At 44.5% G+C, this 21,617-nt stretch overlaps 3 protein-coding genes and 1 pseudogene across 3 annotated transcripts in view; 3 read left to right on the top strand and 1 right to left on the bottom strand.

Annotated features, from left to right (window-relative positions):
• The window catches only part of LOC144698523 (uncharacterized), an 88,083-nt gene that overhangs the window by 29,759 nt on the left and 36,707 nt on the right, over window positions 1-21,617 (top strand). The gene's annotated exons all lie outside the window — the stretch shown is intronic.
• Window positions 1-21,617, top strand: part of LOC144698524 (uncharacterized) — a 112,889-nt pseudogene that overhangs the window by 61,927 nt on the left and 29,345 nt on the right.
• On the top strand, window positions 3,722-7,738 carry LOC144698280 (uncharacterized). The gene is made up of 2 exons (XM_078570250.1): window positions 3,722-3,841; window positions 5,512-7,738. Exon 2 carries the CDS (start codon window positions 5,865-5,867, stop codon window positions 6,621-6,623), a length of 759 nt encoding a protein of 252 aa, XP_078426376.1. The 5' UTR covers window positions 3,722-3,841; window positions 5,512-5,864; the 3' UTR covers window positions 6,624-7,738.
• Window positions 18,957-19,994, bottom strand: LOC144698273 (uncharacterized). Its single transcript, XM_078570244.1, has one exon. The coding sequence runs from the start codon at window positions 19,992-19,994 to the stop codon at window positions 18,957-18,959; it is 1,038 nt and encodes a 345-aa protein (XP_078426370.1).

Here is a 21,617-nt window from a genome sequence, read left to right as displayed (position 1 = left end):
ACCTTGACCCCGCCCAGCCCGTGTGGGACAGTCCAAGGTGAGCCGTTTGTGTAACCAGAACAGTGGGGGAGGGGTGACCTCCCACCCTGTGCTTTGTCCCAAATGGTTCCATCCTCCCCTCCCCCAGGGCCCACGAAACACTGCATGCAGACGGCTGATGGACCTTGGGGATCCTCACAGATACATTATGCTGCTCCCCACCCCTGATTCACTCTGTAAACAAGTTGCTTTTCTTTTTTTCTGCTGCCCCTTCGCGTGAACATCTTGTTTCATACAAGTTTTGTTTAAGCCTTGTTTAATCTTGTTTAATTGCAGGACTATGGGACAAAGAAAGGGACGTGGCATTAGGTAAATTGTCCCTTCAGGGGGCTAACACAGACACGACTGGCTGAACGGCCTCCTTCCTTGCTGCAACCATTCTATGACTCTCTGAATTGTCTCTAACCCGCTGGTCCATTCGAAATGATTCCCACCTTCGGCATTTGCCCCTGGCTTCCTGTTTAGTCAAGTAATTCCTCCACTTTCCCCTGCTCACTCTGTGCAGTGTGTGTGTCAGACTTCCTCCGGTACCTCCCCCACCACCACCCAGGCCCCTTTAACCATGAGCAGATTTCTGCTTGTCTGGTTTTAGTTTATATTTACAGAATTGCAGGATTTAGCATCAAACTCGCCTTAATTGAATCCAGCAAAACTGAAAATTTTTGTCCCACACAACAGGATAGATTATTTGTTTAAAGTCAGAATCAAATATGCAGTTACTGTCCTCAATTAAAGAGGCTCCTCATTTTAATCCGCACTAGACCAGTTTATGAAACAGTGAACATTATTCCTCCAGACCCGAATATAAAATAGTGAACATTATTCCTCCAGACCCGAATATAAAACAGTGAACATTATCCTCCAGACCCGAATATAAAACAGTGAACATTGTCCCTCAGACCCAAATATAAAACAGTGAACATTAACCCCCAGACCCGAATATAAAACAGTGAACATTATCCTCCAGACCCGAATATAAAACAGTGAACATTATCCCCCAGACCCGAATATAAAACAGTGAACATTATCCCCCAGACCCGAATATAAAACAGTGAACATTATCACCCAGACCCGAATATAAAACAGTGAACATTATCCCCAGACCCGAATATAAAACAGTGAACATTATCCCCAGACCCGAATATAAAACAGTGAACATTATCTCCCAGACCCGAATATAAAACAGTGAACATTATCCCCCCAGACCCGAATATAAAACAGTGAACATTATCCCCCAGACCCGAATATAAAACAGTGAACATTATCCCCCAGACCCGAATATAAAACAGTGAACATTATCCCCCAGACCCGAATATAAAACAGTGAACATTATCCCCCAGACCCGAATATAAAACAGTGAACATTATCCCCCAGACCCGAATATAAAACAGTGAACATTATCCCCCAGACCCGAATATAAAACAGTGAACATTATCCCCAGACCCGAATATAAATCAGTGAACATTATTCCCAGACCCGAATATAAAACAGTGAACATTATCCCCCAGATCCGAATATAAAACGGTGAACATTATCCCCCAGACACGAATATAAAACAATGAACATTATCCCGCAGACACGAATATAAAAAAGTGAACATTATCCCCCAGACCCTAATATAAAATAGTGAACATTATCCCCCAGACCCGAATATAAAACAGTGAACATTATCCCCCAGACCCGAATATGAAACAGTGAACTGTTTCCTCAGACACGAATATAAACAGTTGGCTGGAATGTCATGAGGCCGAGACTTTTGTTATCGATGTGGCAAATAGATTTGATACAATCTTTTTCTTCACAAACTCTCACAGTCTACAATCCCGACATGAATCTTAAAATGTTGGAAATCCTCAGCAGGTCTGGCCTTCATCTATGGAGATTGAAACAGAACTAACGTGACAGATCTGTGACCTTTCATCTAACCTGAGAATAAATAAAAATTTAACAGTTTATTAGCAGGTCAAAGGGAGACACTTTATAGGCTTCGAGAATCAAAATTCGAGTTCAACAATTTTCTATGATAATCTCTACCCTCCTTTGTTTCTTGTTTCTTTGAGTCCTAGTTTTCCTTTCTTATTTCTCTCATTTTCTTCACATTGCATTCAGACTGTTGTTATCGTGCCATTCACACCTATTCTCGAAACAGCTTTTGTGCTTTAATGGGGCTATTACCACTCCCTTTGACCTTACATCATGAAACCTTTTGTCAGTTAATCTCTCCCGCCCTGCAGTCTTTCACAGACCTTTCCTTCTGTTCCTCTTCCTACCTCCCCCCTTTCACTGGGTCACAGACCTGAAACGTCAATTCTGTTTCTCTCTCCACAGATTCTTCTAGACCTGATGAGTTTCCAGTTCTTACTGTTCTCATTTCATATTTTAAGCATCACAGTTTTGTTCGTTTCTCCATTCCAAGCCCTCTGTCTGACGTTATTAATAATTTAATTCATTTATTCATAAATTAATTTGTTATCTGTACTTAATGTCTTGAAATCTGATTATTGAGCTGTTTGTCAGTTATCAGTGTCTTTAAATTTAATTACAATTTCACCACTTTCCTCGTTTTTCTCACAGTTCCTGGCACTAATATTAAATCCTTACTGATCTTAAATGGACGGATCAGCCCAGCATCGACAGATCAGTCAGTTTAGCCTCTTTGTGGGAAAGCATTTGGAAGCGGCAATTCTGGTCAAAATGAAGTCACTTGTACAATTGTGGGTTCATTAAAGCCAGCACGGATTTGTTCAGGACAAATCGCGTTGAACTAATTGCTTGAGTTTTTTTGGTACGGGAACAGAGAAAGTTGATGAGGTTAACACGGTTGATGTGCACATGAAATTCTGAAAGGCATTTGATACAGCGCCAAGTACTAGGCTTGTTCGCAAATTTAAAATCCATGGGGCAGAGGCAGCATTGGCTGCATGACAGGAAACAACATGCATGGTAGATTGTAGTTTTTTTCAGATTGAGGAAAAGTATACAGTGGGATCACAAGAGGTCGGTGGTCAGACTACTGATTTCTTGATATATATTAATGATCTAGACTTGTGTGTGCAGGGCAACATTTCAAAATATGCAAATGAAACTAAATTTTCAAGTTGTATTTACAGTGAGGAGAATGGTGAAAAACTTGAAGAGGACATAGACAAGATGGTGGAATGGGCAGACAGGTGGCAGATAAAATTTAATTCAGAGAGGTGTGAAGTGATTCATTTTGGTAGGAAGAACGAGGAGAGGTAGGAGGGTATAATTGTGAAAGGGTGCAGGAGCAGTGGAATCTGGGGCTTTATGTACACAAATCATTGAAGATGGCAGGGCAGGCTGAGAAAGCAGTGAATAAAGCATGTGGAATCCTGGGCTTTATGAACAGGGGAATAAAGTACAAAAACAACCAAGTTAGGATAAACCCGAATAAAACACTGGCTTGGCCCCAACTGCAGTATTGTGTCCAATTCTGAGCACCTCACTTCAGGAAGAATGTGAGGCATTAGAGAATGTTCCGGAAAGATTCACGAGAAATGAGGAACTTCAGTTAGGTTATGTAAAGTTGGTTTGATTTCCTTGGAAGGGGAACTGTTCTCTTGCATCTTTTCTGGGTCCTCTGACTTCAATTCACTCTGAAATCGTAGCCATTCAGTGGTGGAGGGTGTTAAACATTTTCTTTCATGGAATGTGGGCATGGCCAACATTTGTTGCCCAACCCCAACTGCCCTTGAAGCAAGTGGCTTGCCACGCCATTCAGAGGGCCATTCACAGTCAACCACATTTTGGTGGATTTGGAGTTACATGTAGGCCACACCAGGTAAGGATGGCAGATTTCCTTCTGTAAAGTAATTTTTGTGAACGGAGGCTAGATTTCAATTCCAGGTTTATTAATTGAATTTAAATTCCACCAGCTATCACGGTAGGATTTGAACGCAAGTCCACAGGCTGGTCTTCTGGATTACTGGTTTATTGACATTTCCATGATGCCACCGTCTCCCCCAAATACATTTTTAAAGACATTTTGTAAGCGGTTTAATATTTTATTTCATGTGGCTTCTATTATGAGTTTCAGACAGTTCAGTGCGATGTAGACGTGATGTTTAAAGGTCATTCATTTCCCCCTTAGCATGTCGATGTTCAGTAAAGACACAGAGAATGATGTCCCCATCATTAAGTATCTATTGACTTTACTTAAATGGACAATTCCCACTCCCATTGTTCTGGGTAGATGATAGATGCTCTAAACATTTAGACATTTTATAACTTAATTGCTAATTTTATCGAATAGCCCACTGCCCAAAACTCCACTAGTAACAAAAAAAATCACTATTTCTGATTGGACATTCAATGCCGGTACCTTTTCCCAGCATTCTCCGCGGTGGTGAATGTCCCCTATTCACATCGCTGGGGAACACTGCGCAGGCCCAGTGATGGACAGTGTTTGGAGCATGCGCAGTGTCAGTGATGACGATGGGGAGAGAAGCTCCTTGGTCACATCTGCAGCTGGAGAGGATGTGGAAACGCGGCGGGAGCGATGGAGCCGGGAGATGGACGGGGAGGGTTTATAGACACCTGGTGAAGGATTTAAAACCCGAATACAAACCTACAGGTCCCGGGTTGGCATCTCCGGGTCTATTTCTCGAGCCCACAGCAACATGATTGACTCTGAAATGACGCCTGAACTAGGGCATCGGGGGATGGGTAATAAATTCTGGTCTGGCCTGTGACGCCCACATCCCATGAACGAATTAAATAAATTAAAATAAAACCAGGCCTAGGTTAACGGCCGCCATCTTGTTTCAGCAGGGAGTAGGGCGCATGTGTGGCCACTTTGGTGATGTAACAATGAATGGGCGGGGCTTCAGGGTCCCGGTTCCCAGCTGGTCCCAGTGCAGGGTAAGTCAATAATGAGAACCAGGTTTGGTGCAGCTTCACCCAGTCCCAGGCTGCAGGATGTTTGCAGCCGAGAGGAGTCCATGGGCCTTGTATATGTTCAGGGTGAGAGGTTGCAGCCCCTGTAGTTAGCTGAAGGGGCTCATCCTCAATTTTTGGTGACACTGCAGCCCCACGCTCCTTTGTCTGACCAGCATAACTGTTCATGGGCCTGGTAAAAACAATAATTTGTCGATCCAGGATGGGTGACACACATGGGGGTGGTCACACTGGCTGCCAACCTCTCATCGTAGTCTTTTCCGTGCCCGGGTGGCCATGGAGAGGGAACATGTGGTGTCCACCAGTACGCTTGATAACTCACAAAACTGGTGGGCACCTCAGGATACAGAGTGTCTCATAGACATTGGAAACAACATTCTGGTTTAGATAGGAAGGTTCCCTTTGCTTTTATTGAGACTTTGTTGCTGATTTGAACTTCTTTCAGTTTGATTGGACTGCGTTTTTGAGGAAACCATGCACCAAATAACTCGAATTGTCTGTTTTGAATTTCTATTCTGTACTTACAGTGATGGTTTTTATAAACTCCTTTTACAGGGGAGATGATTTACAGATAGGAAACTCAAGCCGAACATCACATCAAGATCTGACACAGTCACTCGATTCATCAGGACCTGAGTACAGTCGATCATTGAATGTGGAAGGAGAAATGTTTGTCTGTTCTGTTTGTGGGAGATTTCAAACATCAGTGTGACTGGGAAAGCACCGAGACACACACACACCCGAGTGAGAGTGTTCCAGTGCACTGACTGTGGAAAGAGCTGTAACCAGTTACACAGCCTGAAAAAAATCACACCATTTACAGCAGAGGGAAATTGTACACGTGTTCTGTGTGTGGATGAGGCTCCAACTGATCATCAAATCTGGAGAGACACAGGGACACAGGCACCATGGAGAAACCGTGGAAATGTGGGGACTGTGGGAAAGGATTCAATCGTCCATCCCAACTGGAAAACCATCGACGCAATCACAATGGGGAAAGGCCATTCAACTGCTCCGAGTGTTGGAAGGGATTCACTCAGTTATCCAACCTGTGGACACACCAAGAGATACACACCCAAGAGAGACCATTCACCTGCTCTGAGCATGGGAAGGGATTTAATTGGTTATCCCACCTGCAGACACACCAGCGAATTCACACTGGAGAGAGGCCATTCACCTGCCCTGTATGTGGGAAAGGATTCACTGGGTGCTCTGACCTGCTGAAGCACCAGCGAATTCACACTGAGGAGAGGCCATTCAGCTTTCCTTCCCGTGGAAAGAGATTCAGGTCTTCATTCAACTTCAAAGTACACCAGCCTGTTCACACTGGGTGGAGGCCCTTCATCTGTTCCGAGTGTGGGAAGAAATTCATTCAGTCATCCAACCTACTGACACACCAGCGAGTTCACACTGGAGAGAGGCCGTTCCACTGTACTTCCTGTGGAAAGAGATTCAGGTCTTCATTCCACCTCAGTGAACACCAGCGAATTCACACTGGGGAGAGGCCGTTCACCTGCTCTGAGTGTAGGAAGGGATTCACTCAGTCATCCAACCTGCTGAGACACCAGCGAGTTCACACTGGGGAGGGGCCGTTCACTTGTTCCGATCGTGGGAAGGGATTCACTTGGTCATCCCACCTGCTCATACACCAGCGAATTCAAAAGTGACCTCAGGGGTTGGATTCTGCTGTTATTGCTGCTGTTAATCACATCCAGGGCTGAACCATGTTCATTCTGACAGTTGGGGTTTGTTTATGCTAATGTTAATAATCCATGTAACTGGGCTGGAGTTTAATATCCTCATCTATAGCTGATTGTGTTCTCAGGGCTGCAGTGTCCCTTTAAGAACCGCTGTCTCTGATCTTTCCCCATAATCCAGGAACTTTCATCAGACATTAGTTTCCAACAAGATTCTGAACTTTTACTTCAATCCCAAATTGACCTTTGGTACGAACTCTACAATTCAGTGTCTGAGAGGTTTTGATCGAGCGTTAGAGAGAGAATGTTTCCTCTTGTGGGGAAGAGCATAACTAGAGACCATAAATATTGGATAGTCACCAAAAAATCCAATTGGGAATTCAGAAGAAACTTCTTCACCCAAAGAGTGGTGAGAAAGTGGAACTTGCTACCACTGGGAGTGGTTAAAGTGAATCATAAAGCTTGTGTTTAGTTGAAAAGGGTGCAATACGTGGATGTGTTCATTTATTTGTGCAAAGGACAGAGTCCTGTGTGTGAATATATGTAGCTTCTAGCACGTGTAATTGAGGCACATTGTGAGACCGACTAATAATCTTAAATTGGTTGTTAGTATAATTCTTAGCACAATCAGGATAGTTCAGTAGGTGTTATCTAATCGTGGAATCACATCTAATATTATTTAAGTGGAAGATAGACAAGCACAAGAGGTGAGGGGAATAGATGGTTACGATGATAGATTTAGATGAGGAATGATGGGAGGAGGCTCTGGTGGAGCTTAAACCCCAGCATGGACTGGCTGGGCTGAATGGCTTCTTTCTGTGTCATGAATCAGATGTAAATAAACTCCTGAAGGGTCTGATCCTAACTTTTAGACTATGCCACCTATTCCTAGACTGCCTAACCAGTGGAAATAATTTCTATTTACCGTCTGTTCCTCTTAATATTCTTGATTCTGCTGTAACTGTCACTGTTAATCACATCCAGAACTGAACCACGTTCATTCTGACAGTTGGGGTTTATTTCTACTGGTGATAATCTCTGTAACTGGGCTGGAGTTTAATATCTTGATATTTGTTAAATAAACCAGCTTTGTTACAAACTCTCAGAATGTCGAGTCCTTGATTTCTCCAGGATAAGAGGAGACTAATTGATGTCCTGTTACTAACTGCTCCATTTTTGCATTTTTTCTCCTTCCAACTCTAGATTCTTTCAGTTCTCAGACCTCTGGTTACCCTCATGGACAACTCCCAGCTCCTCACACCTCCCAGAGAGCCTCTTTTCACCTTGGGATCCAGGGAAGTATCGGTATTAAAAGCAGAAAATGCTGGAAACAATAACTGATACCTTGCCAACTGCTAATTGATTTTGTCTTGGATTATTGGCTCCAGCCTTTCCCCACTACTGATGCGAAGCTGATTGTCCCGGAATTGCTATGTTTTTGAACAGGGGTGTAACATTTACAATCTGTCAGTCCTTTGACACCACTACTATATAAGGAGGATTGGAATATTGTGACCAGAGCCTCCACAAGTTCCATGTGAAGGATGCTGTCTCTGACAGTGCAGCAGTCCCTCAATGTTACCCTGGAGTGTCAGCCTAGATAATGTGCTCAGGTTTATTAATATTTCCTCTTGTTATTGATGTGGGTCATTAAGAAACAATGGACTCTTATGATGTCATCCAGTCCCAGTGCAATGATGTCATCCAGTCCCAGTGCGATGATGTCATGAAGACTATTCAATACCAGCGGAGCCTTAGTGGTGAAAACAGTTTTGTTCGAGATGGCAGCAAGTCCATTACTGATAGATCAGCAAATGGAATTAATGGGAAAGAAAGTGAGGCAGCTCATGAACATCGGGAATAGTGTTGTGAATTATGAAGCTGAACAACGTGTATAGTATACGTGTGCCTCTGCCCCCATCTCCTGACACACTGTCCCTCTGCCTATCACTGGCCCTCTATTCAGCTCCACCTGTCCTAACCCCCCTCAAACAGCTTATATTTCACCTTATTTCTACTTTTCTTTCATTCTGAAGAAGAGTCATATGGACTCGAAACGTTAACTCTCCACAGATGCTGTCAGACCTGCTGAGCTTGTACTCTCATGTCAATATCGGTAGGAGTGACCACCATTGTGGAGACGAAGTCCCACCTTTAAATTGAGGATGCCCTCCATCATGTTGTGTGGCACTGCCACTGTGCTAAATGGGATACATTTCGAAAAGATCTAGCAACTCAAGACTGGGCATCCATGAGGCACTGTGGGCCATCAGCAGCAGAATTGTAATCGAACACAACCTGTCACCTCATGGCCCAGCATATCCCCCACTCTACCATTACCATCAAGCCAGGGGATCAACGCTGGTTCAAAGAAGAGTGCAAGAGAGCACGCCAGGAGTAGCACCGGGCATACCCAAAAATGATGTGCCAACCTGGTGAAGCTATAACACAGGATTACTTACGTGCCAAACAGCATTAACATTAGCAGAAACAGAGCCCAATGAACATGGATCAGTCCTGAATGTGATTAACAACAGAATCCTGTTTGTTATTTGTGAACTCGCTGGTGTCTCATCAGGTTGGAGACCAGGTGAATCCCTTCCCACACCTGGAGCAGCTGAACGGCCTCTCCTCAGTGTGAATTTGCTGGTGTTTCAGCAGGTCAGAGGACACAGTGAATCCCTTCCCACACTGTGAACAGGTGAACGGTCTCTCCCCAGTGTGAGCTTGCTGGTGTCTCAACAGATCACATAAATGAACGAATTCCTTCCCACACTCAGAGCAGGTAAGTGGTCTCTCCCCAGTGTGAACTCGCTGATGTCTCAGCAGGTTGGATGCCCGAGTGAATCCCTCTCCACACTCGGAGCAGCTGAACGGTCTCTCTTCAGTGTGAATGAGCTGGTGTCTCAGGAGGGTGGATGAATCAACAAATCCCTTCTCACATACAGAACACTTGAATGGCCTCTCCCCAGTGTGAATGCGCCGATGAGTTTCCAGCTGGGATGGATAATTGAATCCTTTCCCACAGTCCCCACATTTCCATCGTTTCTCTCCAGTGTGAATGTGCTTGTGTTTTGTCAGGCCAGATGATCGGCTGAAACCTCGTCCACATACAGAACACGTGCACGGTTTCTCCCCGCGGTGAAAAGCACTTTTATCTTCCATGCTTAAAATCTGATGAAATTCACTTTATGACAAATTGTGCCACACTGTCAGATTCTGATGAAACATTGGATTTCCTGATTGAAAATTCTGGGGAAATAGTTTAAACAGACAAAAGTGAATGAGAGGGAACCCACAATAACACAAAAACAGGTTGTGAAATTGAGGTGAATGAATTTGGTAATTTGTGGGGCCGGTTCCAGGAAAAAAGTGACCATGAAAGCTGGTGGATGGTTGTGTAAACCCAACTGGTTCACTCATGTCTTTCAGGGAAGGGAGCCTTACAACTGGTCAGGGACTATAAAAAAACACCTGCATCTATCGGGGGAAATAGAGAGGGAGATGGGAGAGGCAGGGGGTGACGGAAAGTGATTTTATGCATCTGCAATTCTACCAAAATCTCTCAAACCATCATCCTCCATTCCCTAGCAGGAAAAGGGTAACAAGTGAATGTGAACACTACCACCTCCAATTTCCCCTCCAAGTCACACACTGTCCTGACTTGCCTGACATCCAATACTGGATGAGCAGAAATCTCTTCCATTTAAATATTGAGAAGCCATTGTCTTCACTCCCTGATCACCAATGCCATCCATCTCTGACAACTCTGAGTCTGAACCAGACTGTTCACAATCTTGGTGTCATATTTCACCAAAAACTGAGCTTCTGACTACATATCACTAAGACCGTCTATTTCCACCTCAGTAAATTTGCCTAACTTCACTCCTGCCTCAGCTCATCTGCTGCTGAAACTCATCCATTGCTTTATTCCTGCTAAACTGGACTATTCCTAGCTGTGCACATAAAATGGGGTCATTTAAAACTCTGCTTCCCGTGTCCTTACTCGCAGTAAGTCTCTTTCATCCAGCAACCCGGTTCTCACTGAGCTACATGGGCTCCTTGTGAAGCAACACCTCAATGTTCAAGTCCTCATCCTTTTTTTCAAATCCTTCAGTGATCTCGCCCCCTCACGATCTCTAGAATATCCTCCAACCTCCATCCGTTCCAGATATCTGGGATTATCTAATTCTGGCCTACTGAGCATCCCTGATTGTAATTGACGCACCATTGGTGACAGTGTCTTCAGCTGCCCCGGCCATAAGCTCTGGAATTCCCTATTTAGGCCTCTCTCCCTCATCCTTTAAGACTCTGCTTAAAACCTACCTCTTTAACCAAGCTGTTGATCATCTGCAATGATATCTCCTCATGTGTTTAAGTGTTAAATATTCCAATATACTTTGGACCATTTTATTATATTCAGCTTGCTATATAAATGCAACTTGTTGTTGATTTGGACATATATCATCATCATCAGTCAGTGATGATATATGTCCCCAGCTAGCGCTGGCCTCTTATCCAGCTCCATCTGCCCCACCACCCTCCACCCCCACTTAAACAATATAAATCTCATCACATTTCCACTTTTCTTGAGCTCTGAAGGAGGGTCATACGGACTTGAAACGTCAACTCTGTTTCTCTCTCCGCAGATGCTCCTAAACCTCCTGCATTTTTCCAACATTTTCTATTTGTGTTTCAGTCTTCCAGCATCCGCAGTATTTTGCTTTTATCATCGCATTGTGGGAGCACCTTCACCACAGTGACAGCAGCGATTCAGGAAGAAGGCCCACCAACACCTGACCAACAGACAACTGGGGATTGACAATATCTGCTGGTCTTGTGGGTGACACCAATTACCAAGAATGGAGTTCAGAAAAATCTTTGATAAAAGGGTACTATAGAAATACTTGCTGCCAAAACAACACTCTTAAATTGAATGTACAGTGTCCGTTTAGCAACTCAATCACCCCCAGAATCGACCTCCCGTCACAGCCTCACATTGGAAATTGCTGGGCCCGACTGTGTTCCAAAGTCCTCGGGGTTAAACCCAGGAGCTTCTCCTCCAACTCCACACCAGCTCAAAACTGCTGCAACAAAGAGGACACCCATTCAACACCCACCCTAATTCAAACCGGCTCCTAATTGGTCTGCCTGTGTTTCCAGACTCGGCTGCATGAAACAATAAAACAAAAGCAAAGCTCTGGAAGACTGGAACTGAAATTAAGAGATAAAATATTTTAAATATCCAGCAGGTCAGGCAGCATGAACAGATTAAGAAACAGAAGTAGGGGCTCAGGTCACTGACCTGCCTTCAGACTGCACGATAACTCTCGGTGACGGCCAAAGACTAATGGCGGGCAATGTTCCCACAATGCTATGCGCTCCAGAAACCGCTCTATCTAAAAGTTGTTAATTTCCTGATCGAAGGTCGGTTGCCGCAATCGGTTGTCTGCCCGGTTATTTCTTGAAGTCAGTCAGCCCTTGAATTGTTTGTACATTGTTTCATCATGTCCCACCCAGCTGGCCACCAGTGCAGAGGCATTGGAGGAGGACGGTTTGGTCCATGTTAGAGGCTGCGGACAGGCCGAGAAGGACAATGAGGGAGTTTTCCTTTGTCACATTCACATCGGGTGTCATTGGTGACTTTGGGAAGAGCTGTTTCGATACCGTAACAGGGACAGAGATCTTATTGGAGGGATTTAAACATGAGTTCTGGGAAATGTGGACATGGATTTGGGAGGTGATCAGGACTTTGGAGAGCGAAAGGAGGTTGGAGCTGGAGCGGGAGTTTAATAGGATCGTGGGGTCAAGTGTTGGTTTTATTGAGGACAGGTGATGATGGCAGATTTGAAGGCGAGACAGGCAGTACCAGGAGAGAGAGAACCGTTAATATCAGTGAACATGGGGAAAATGGGTGATCAGCAGTTTAGCGGGAATAGGGTCAATGGAGCAGGAGGTGGGTCTCATTGACAAAGTGAGCTCTGAGAGGGCAGGAAAGGGAGATGGGAGAGAAACTGGAGAAAGATGTGGGTTCAGAGCTCGGACGTGGGAGATCTTTAGAGACAGTTTGTCCCGGTGGGCTAGTGGAAGGGAAGAAAGCAGCAGAGGCAGCTGATCGGATTGTCTCAATCTTAGTGACAAAGAAGCTCCATGAGCTCCTCACACTTGTTGTTGGAGGTGAAGATGGAGGAGACGGGAGAGGGAGAGCCCTTCGAAAGGAACTAATGTCTTAGGTATAGTAAAAAGATTCAACATCATCTATTTAATAGAAAGCTTAATGATTTTATTTTTATCCAGAACATTAACAGCTATAACTGGGCTGGAGTTCACTAACATCAGCAGAAACAGACCCCAGTGAAACATGGTTCAGTTGCAAAACTCAATCACTCTAGTTACTCGTGAACCTGCTGGTGTCTCAGCTGGTTGGATGACTGAGTGAATCCTTTCCCACACTCAAAGCAGGTGAACGGTCTCTCCCCAGTGTGAACTCGCTGGTGTTTCAGGAGGTTGGATGACTGAGTAAATCCCTTCCCACACACGGAGCAGGTGAAAGGCCTCTCCCCAGTGTGAACCCGCTGGTGTGAAATAAGGTTTGGTAATCGCCTGAACCCAGTCCCACAGTGAGAGCACCTGAACGGTCTCTCATCAGTGTGAACACGTTGATGGGTCCCCGGAACTTTTATAACACTTCCTGCAGTCTGGGCATTTAAAAGGTCTCTCCTCACTGTGAACTCGCTGGTGCGTCAACAGATGGGATGAATCAGTGAATCCCTTCCCACATTCTGAACAGGCGAAATGCCTCTCTCCAGTGTGACCATGCTGGTGTCTCAGCAGGTTAGATGACTGAGTGAATCCCTTCCCACACTTGGAGCAGATAAACAGCTTCTCCCCAGCGTGAATTCGTTGGTGCACAGTCAGAAGAGATGATCGCCTGAACCCAGTCCCACAGTGAGAGCAGCTGAATGGTCTCTCGTCAGTGTGAACACGTTGATGGGACATCAGTTCCCAGGAACTTTTGGAGCACTTCCCACAGTCTGGGCATTTAAAAGGTCTCTCATCAGTGTGAACTCGCTGGTGTTTCAGTTGGTAGGATGAACGAGTGGATCCCTTCCCACACTCGGAGCAGATGAACGGTCTCTCTGCTGTTTGACTGCACCGATGTCTTTCCATGCAATTAAACCCTTCCCAAAGTCCCCACGTTTCCACAGTTTCTCCCTGTTGTCCCTGCATTTATGTCCTGCCAGGTCAGATGATTGGCTGAAGCCTCATCCACACACTGAACACGTGTACGGTTTCTCCCCACTGTGAACAGTCCTTTTTCCTTCCATGTTCAAAATCCGATGATATTCAGGCAACGATAAACTGTGCAAATCCATCAGATCCTGATGTGATGTTTGGTTTCAGTTTCCTGACTGCAAATCCTCTCCTTCTAATATCCTGTGGAATTGATTTAAAACGAAAAGAGGGAGTGAAAAATAACCCACAAAAACAGGTTGTGAAACTGAGCTGAATGAATCTGGTAATTTGCGGGGCCGGCACTAGGAAAAAGTGAACACGAAAGATGCTGGATTGTCATAAAAACTCAACTGGTTCACTAAGGTCCACCAGAGAAAGGACCTTCTGCACAGTCTGTGCCCATAAATTTCAAAATTGTGCCTGAACACCAAGGTGTAGGTCATAGAAGCAGGAGTCCTAACACTGACTCCTGGGAAATCGACTTTCAACCTTCCTCCATTCTGAAAAATCATTACTCTCTGTTTCCTGTCACTCAGTTAATTTTGTACCCATGTTGCTGCTGCCCATTTTGTTCTATGAGCTATAACTTTGCTCACAAGTCTGTTACGTGGCACTTTACCTAATGCCACTTGGAAGACCATGTACACCACATTAACAGCATTACCCTCATCAACCACACCGTTAATTCTTGAAAAACCTTAAGCAAGTTAGTTTAACATGATTTTCCCTTAACAAATTTGTGCTGGCTTTCCTGAATTAGCCCACATTTGCTTAAGTGACTATTAACTTTGTCAGGAATTATCACCCCCAAGGTTAAACTGGCTGGTCTGGTAGTTGCTGGGCTTATCATTACACCCTTTTTGAACAAAGGTGTATGATTTGCAATTCTCCTGTCCTCTGTCACCACTCATGAGTCTGAAGAAGATTGGAATAATATGGTCAGTGCCTCCACAATTTCCACTCTGAATTCCCTCAGTATCCTTGGATACATCTCATCCAATCCTGGTGCCTTGTCAACTTTATCAGACAGCCTATATAATACCTTCTCCTTCTCAATATTAAACACCACAAGTGTTTGAATTACCTCCTCTTTAACCATGACCTGTGCAGCATCATTTTCTTTGGTAAAGACATGCCAAATATTCATTTATACCTCATCCATGCCCCCTGTCCCAATGGGTACATCACCTTTTTTTAATCCCTAATCAGCCCCTTTCTCCTTTTAACTGTTACTAGGTATAAGCCAGAGAAAGCATTTTGATTTCCTTCCATGTTAGCCAGTCTCTTCTCATACTCTCTTTGCTTCTCTTACATTCTTTTTCCAATTCCTCTCTGAATCTTCTTTCTTTATCCTGTCTCTCAGTTGTATTAGCCACCTGATATCTCTGTTAGCAGACTTATTCATCATCATCTTAATCTCTTCTCTTAATTAGTGAGCTGTGGATATGTTTGCCACACCTTCCTCATTTATAAGAATATGTCATTACTATGTCTGATCTATTTCCTCTTTAAGGCAGCCCATTCCTCAATTACAGTTTCTAGTGCCAACCTTTGATTCCACTTTACTGGGTCAGATCCATTCTCACCCTCTTGAAATTGGCTTTCCCCAGTTAATTATTCTTTCTTTTACAAGTAATCTTTCCCCACAGACAGAACAACTGTTTACCTTCCAGGTTTAAAGGCCGATGATATTCAAGCCCTCACGAATCGAGTGACTCTGCCAGATCTGAATTGATGTTTGATTTGAGTTTCCCATCTGTCAACCCTCCCCTTCTAAGATCCAGTATCAGAAATTTACAAAAACATTAACCTTCACTCCAAGATAGAAATTGAGAAGAGACAAACATTTCTCTTGGTTTGAATTTGCTGTGTTTAAATCCTCGCCTTCTAATCCTTGGAAAAGAAGTTTCCAAAATCCATCCCTGTCAGTCCAGGATAGAAATGCACAACATTCTCTCCTCCTGCTACCTGGACTAGATGGCCGCGCATGCGCCCTGCTGCACATTGCCCCTGTGAAGATGGCGGTTGTTAACTCGGGCCTGTCTCCGAGAGGAGCCGCGGGTCAGAGTTGTCCCCTCTCCATTCGGTGTAACCGCAGGACCGGTAGCTTTTTATTCAAGATTTCAGACCTTCACAGGGTCTTCATGAAGCCTCCCCGCCCACTCCGCCGCTTCCATCCCTCCCCCACTCACCGGCTTTTACTCGCCTGTGTTCGGCATTTCTCAGCGTCTTCCACCAGCTCCAGGTACAGATGGTACTGCGCATGCTCCAGTCAGAGATCGCAATGCGCATGTACCAGTCAGTGCCAGCTACTGCGCCTGCGCGAGCACCGCCTGTCGTATGGATCGGGCACATTCTGCCCCCCCACCGAATGCTGGGTAAACATACCGCCATTGAAAGGCCTTTTCTGATAAGATAATTATGTTTTGTGATCCGATGATGATTGGCGCCATAGGGCCAATATATAAAATTATTAATATTGATATGGCAACCATAGTGCACGGCCCCTCCACCATAGTTCTGTCCTGGGTGTAATTAACAACAAAACAAACCCTGACAGTTCGATCTGAACTCACTGGAGTCTCAGCAACGGCGCAGACAAGTGATTTGTCTTCCCATATTCTGACTACTGAAACTCTGTCTTGTCAGTTGGAATGTAGCAATTGTGGATCTAATCCTTTGACCTTCTAAAACTGGAGTGTTAGCAGGTGGGCAGTGAGCAAAGGGTTGCACAAATGAAGTATCTGAATGGTCTCCCACAGATATGACTGTGCTGCTGTGTCAGCAAATGGAATAACGAGGTGAATCCATTTCCACATTCAGCTGGTGTGATTTCATGGTGTGATTTTGCAACATGAGTTTCAGCTCACACTGGGATCTCAAACCCTTCTAAGAATGTGCTCTACATTCTCAACCACAGTTAGAGAAAGGTGGTGCAGTAAATCTGAAATAAAAAAACAAAATATTGGAATTTTCAGCAGATCTGTGGAGAGTGAAAGATGTGTTTAAATTTGAGGGCTGTGACTTTCCGTCAGAACTGCACTGCATCAGTGAGCAGACTTGAAAACTTAACTCTATTTCTCAATTCACAGATTCTCCTGGATGTGCTGAGTATTTCCATGATTTTCTGCTTTTATCTCTGATTGAAGAAGTTGCATATGAATTGTGCATTAGATTTATTGATGACTAATGTATATTTATTCTCAACCATCTACAAGTGGAAAACTCTTCCACTTGTCTACCCTGTCAACCCCTTTCATTATCTTAAAGGCCTTAGTCAGGTCATCCCTCACTTTCTTTTCCAGAGAAAAACTTTTCAATCTGTTAAATCTTTGTGAATTTGACATATTTTCCAATTCTGGCATCATTCCAGTAAATCTTTTTTGCACCATCCCCAGTGCTTCGCTCCTTCTTATAATATGGAGGGAGAGCTAATCTGAGCATCAAAGTCACATTGTCCCAAATTCCTGTATGTTGTAAGGATCATTATGGCAGTGGGAGAGGGGACTGTGGTTTCGAGCTGTTATTCACCATCCCCTGTTTCAGCCATTCTCCCATTAGCTGAAAATAAGATTAGATGAAATGAGCAGATCAAATGAGCCGCTCTGTGACATTATGAATCAATTACAAAGTTGTCTCTCAGCCTTACAGTGAAGTGGAGGGTATTTTTCATTCTAAATTTGCTAATTATACCATTAAGAATAACTGTCAGAGAATGACCAGATTTCAGCATGGGGCCAGTGTAAAGCTCATTTAACATGATTACCAAGCAGTGAAGAGGTGAATTTGTAATTCACATGCACCTTGTTTGTGCATTTCCCAGATTAATAGTTGCACTGAGTCTGTTGTTCTCCATCTTGATATGTTCAAGATGGAAATTCATAAATATTTGGGCACTACGGGATAGGATGGGAAAATGGAGTTGAGCTGGAAGAACATTTAATGGTGGAGCAGGCTCAAAGGGCCTTTTGGTCCAACCCTGCTCCTATTTCTTGTGTTCTTATGAAAATCACTGTGAATCATTTACATTCAAGCACAGCAGATGAAGCAGCACCCGTCCACCTCCTCCCTTCCCATATTCCAGGGCCCCAAACACTTTCCAAGGGGCACAGTGATTTACTGGTACTTCTTGCTATTCAGTATTGTCTATTCCCTGACCAAAGTGCAGTTTTCTCTACATTGAGGAGATTAAATCCCAATTGGGTAACTGCTTTGTGGAACATCACCTTTCAGTCTCCAAGTGTGACCCTGAGGTTCTGGTCATTTACCAGTTTATTCTCCACCCACTCCCACTCTGACCTCGGCCTCCTGCACTGTTCCAATGAAGCTCAATGGAAGCTCGAGGAACAGCAGCCCATCTTTCATTGGACACTTTACATCCTTCTGAACTCAACATTCATTTTGACAATTTCAGATCATAACTACTGCTCCCATTTTTTTCTGACAGTCGATGCTGGTAATGGTTCTTCTTTTACCATTTATCCCTCCTCTGAGCCTGTGTTGTTTCTCCACTTGTCCCATTAGTTTATTTCCTTGTCTCATTATCACCCAATGCTGCCTTGCACCATCATCCCCTTTGTCATTTAATCACGAGTTCAGGCTCGGACAAGGGGGATCTTTAGAGACAGTTTATCCCGGTGGGCTAGGGAAAGGGAGGGAAGCAGCAGAGGCAGCTGATCGGATTGTCTCAATCTTAGTGACAAAGAAGCTCCATGAGCTCCTCACACTTGTTGCTGGAGGTGGGGATGGAGGAGACAGGGGAGAGGGAGCGCCCTTCAAAAGGAACTAACTTGTGCTAGAAATATCAAAACGACTCAACTGTTCATCGCAAAGCTGATTTATTCCAATTTTATACAGAATCTGTAACTGGGCTGGAGTTTATTAACATCAAAAAGGAACTAACTTGTTAAAAATAGTAAAAAGGTTCAACGCATTGTGTTTAACACAATGCTGATTTATTTGACTTTTATCCAAGTGGGCTGGAGTTTGTTAGTGTCCACAGAAACACACTATAATGAACATACTTCAGTCCTGAATGTTATTAAGAGCAAAATCCCATCACGACAGTTACTTGTGAACTTGCTGGTGTCTTAGCCAGTCGGATGACTGACTGAATCCCTTCCCACATTCAGAGCAGGTAAATGGCCTCTCTCCAGTGTGAACTCTCTGGTGTCTCAGCAGGATGGATGACTGACTGAATCCCTTCCCACATTCGGAGCAGATAAATGGCCTCTCTCCAGTGTGAACTCTCTCGTGCAGCAGCAGGTGGGATGACTGACTGAATCCCTTCCCACATTCGGAGCAGGTAAATGGCCTCTCTCCAGTGTGAACTCTCTGGTGCAGCAGCAGGTTGTATGACTGAATGAATCCCTTCCCACATTCGGAGCAGGTAAATGGCCTCTCTCCAGTGTGAACTCTCTGGTGCAGCAGCAGGTGGGATGACTGAGTGAATCCCTTCCCACATTCGGAGCAGGTAAATGGCCTCTCTCCAGTGTGAACTCTCTGGTGTCTTAGCCGGTGGGATGACTGACTGAATCCCTTCCCACATTTGGAGCAGGTAAATGGCCTCTCTCCAGTGTGAACTCTCTGGTGCAGCAGCAGGCTGGATGACTGAGTGAATCCCTTCCCGCATTCAGAGCAGGTGAACGGTCTCTCTCCAGTGTGGACTCGCTGGTGTGCGCTGAGATGAGATGATCGGCTGAACCCAGTCCCACAGAGAGAGCACCTGAACAGTCTCTCATCAGTGTGAACACGTTGATGGGACTTTAGTTCCACAGAACTTTTGAAGCACGTCTCACACGGTGGGCATTTAAAAGGTTTCTCATCTGTGTTAACTCGCTGGTGTCCCATGCGGTTGGCTAATTGAGTGAATCTCTTCCCACGCTCAGAGCAAGTGAATGGTCTCTCCCCAGTGTGAGTGCACCAATGATTTCCCAGTTCCAATGGGGATTTGAATCTCTTCCCACAGTCCCCACATTTCCACGGTTTCTCTCCACTGTGACTGCATTTATGCTCCTTCAGGTCAGATGATCGGCTGAAGCCTCGTCCACACACAGAACACGTGTACGGTTTCTCCCCACTGTGAACGGTGCTTTTTCCTTCCATGTTCAAAATCTGAAGATACTCAGTTCAAGATAAATTAGGCGATTCCATCAGATCCTGATGTGACGTTTGGTTTCAGTTTCCTGACTCCAAGTCCTCCCCTCTAATACCCTGTGGAATTGATTTAAAATAGTAAAACAGAGATAACCCACAAAAACACAGGTAGGTTGTGAAATTGAGCTGAATGAATCTGGGAATTTGTGGGGCCGGCACGAGGAAAAAGTGACCATGAAAACTGCTGGATTGTCATAAAAACCCAACTGGTTCACTAATGTCCTTCAGGGGAGGGAACCTGCCACCCGGTCTGGGCCAACACAAGACTCTGGCCTCCATAAGAACATACGAAATAGGAACAAGAGAAGTCCTGACACCCCGTCGAGCCTGCTCCACCATTCAATACGATCGTGGCTGATCTTGGGCTTCAACTCCACTTTCCCACCCACTCCCCATATCCCTCGACTCCCTGAGAGACCAAAAATCTCTCCATCTCAGCCGGAAATATATTCAATGATGGAGCATCCACAACTCGCTGGGCTGGAGCATTCAATTGACAGAGAGAGAAAGAGAGAGAGGAGTGAGAGAGACAGAGAGAGAAGGTTACTAAACAAAGCACAGTATGTCAATAAACAGAAATCAAGTACATGGGATTGGGGTAATATCCTGTTATAGATTGAGAATTGGTGAACAGACAGAAAACAGAGAGTCGGAATAAATGTCTCATTCTCAGGATGACAGGCTGTTATTTGTGGGATACTGCAAGGATCAGTGCTTGGCCCACAGCCATTCACAAACTATACAAATGATTTGAAGGCACTCATTTAAGCAGCACCTAAATTTTCACATTCTCATCCTTGTTTTCCTCCATGGTTGTGATCATTCCTATCTCTGTAACCTCCTCCAGCCTCACAATCCTCCCGAGATATCTGCTCTTCTCGAATTCGAGAATTACTGATTTTAATAATTCCATCACTGGTTGCCATTCTGTCAGTTTCCAAGACTCTAGAATTCCCTCCCTAAACCTCTCTGCCTCTCTACCTCATTTGCATCCTTTAAGATATTCCTTCAGACCGACCACTTTGACCAAATTATTGGCCACCTGCCTGAGTATCTCCTTGGTTTCTAACATTTCTGTGAAATGTCTTGGTAAACTATATAACAATAAATGTGCGATATAAACACAAATTGTTGTTGTTGATTTGGAGATATATCAATGTCCCTTCCTCATGGCTGGGTGAATAACCTGTAGCTTCTTACCTAACAGCATTGTGTGAGCACCTTCACCACACGTACTTAATTAGTAATGGGTTGAAAGGTTATGGGGAGAGGGAGGGAAATTGGCGTTGAGGCCAAGATGAGATCAGCCATGATCGTAATGAATGGTGGGGCAGGCTCGAGGGGCTGAATTGCCCACTCCTGCTCCTAGTTCTTATGTTCAAGGATCAATTCACATGCACACCAAGGGTCTGTACTTCCTTGGGTCCGACCATTCATCATGTACTCCCTTGCCTAGTTAGTCCTCCCAAAATGCATCACCTCACCTTTTGGGATTAAATTCCATTTTCCACTGTTCTGCCTATCTGACCAGACCGTCTATATCGTCCTGTTGCCTAAGGGTTTCCTCCTCGC

Source organism: Cetorhinus maximus, chromosome 23 (genome assembly GCF_964194155.1).
Source record: "Cetorhinus maximus chromosome 23, sCetMax3.hap1.1, whole genome shotgun sequence".
Classification (NCBI taxonomy): Eukaryota; Metazoa; Chordata; class Chondrichthyes; order Lamniformes; family Cetorhinidae; genus Cetorhinus; species Cetorhinus maximus.
This window is presented reverse-complemented; position numbering and strand designations above follow the sequence as displayed.

Coding starts and splice junctions, on each gene's coding strand:
- LOC144698280 (XM_078570250.1), top strand. CDS start 5,865: ATGGAGAAACCGTGGAAATGTGGGGACTGTGGGAAAGGATTCAATCGT.
- LOC144698273 (XM_078570244.1), bottom strand. CDS start 19,994: ATGGAAGGAAAAAGCACCGTTCACAGTGGGGAGAAACCGTACACGTGT.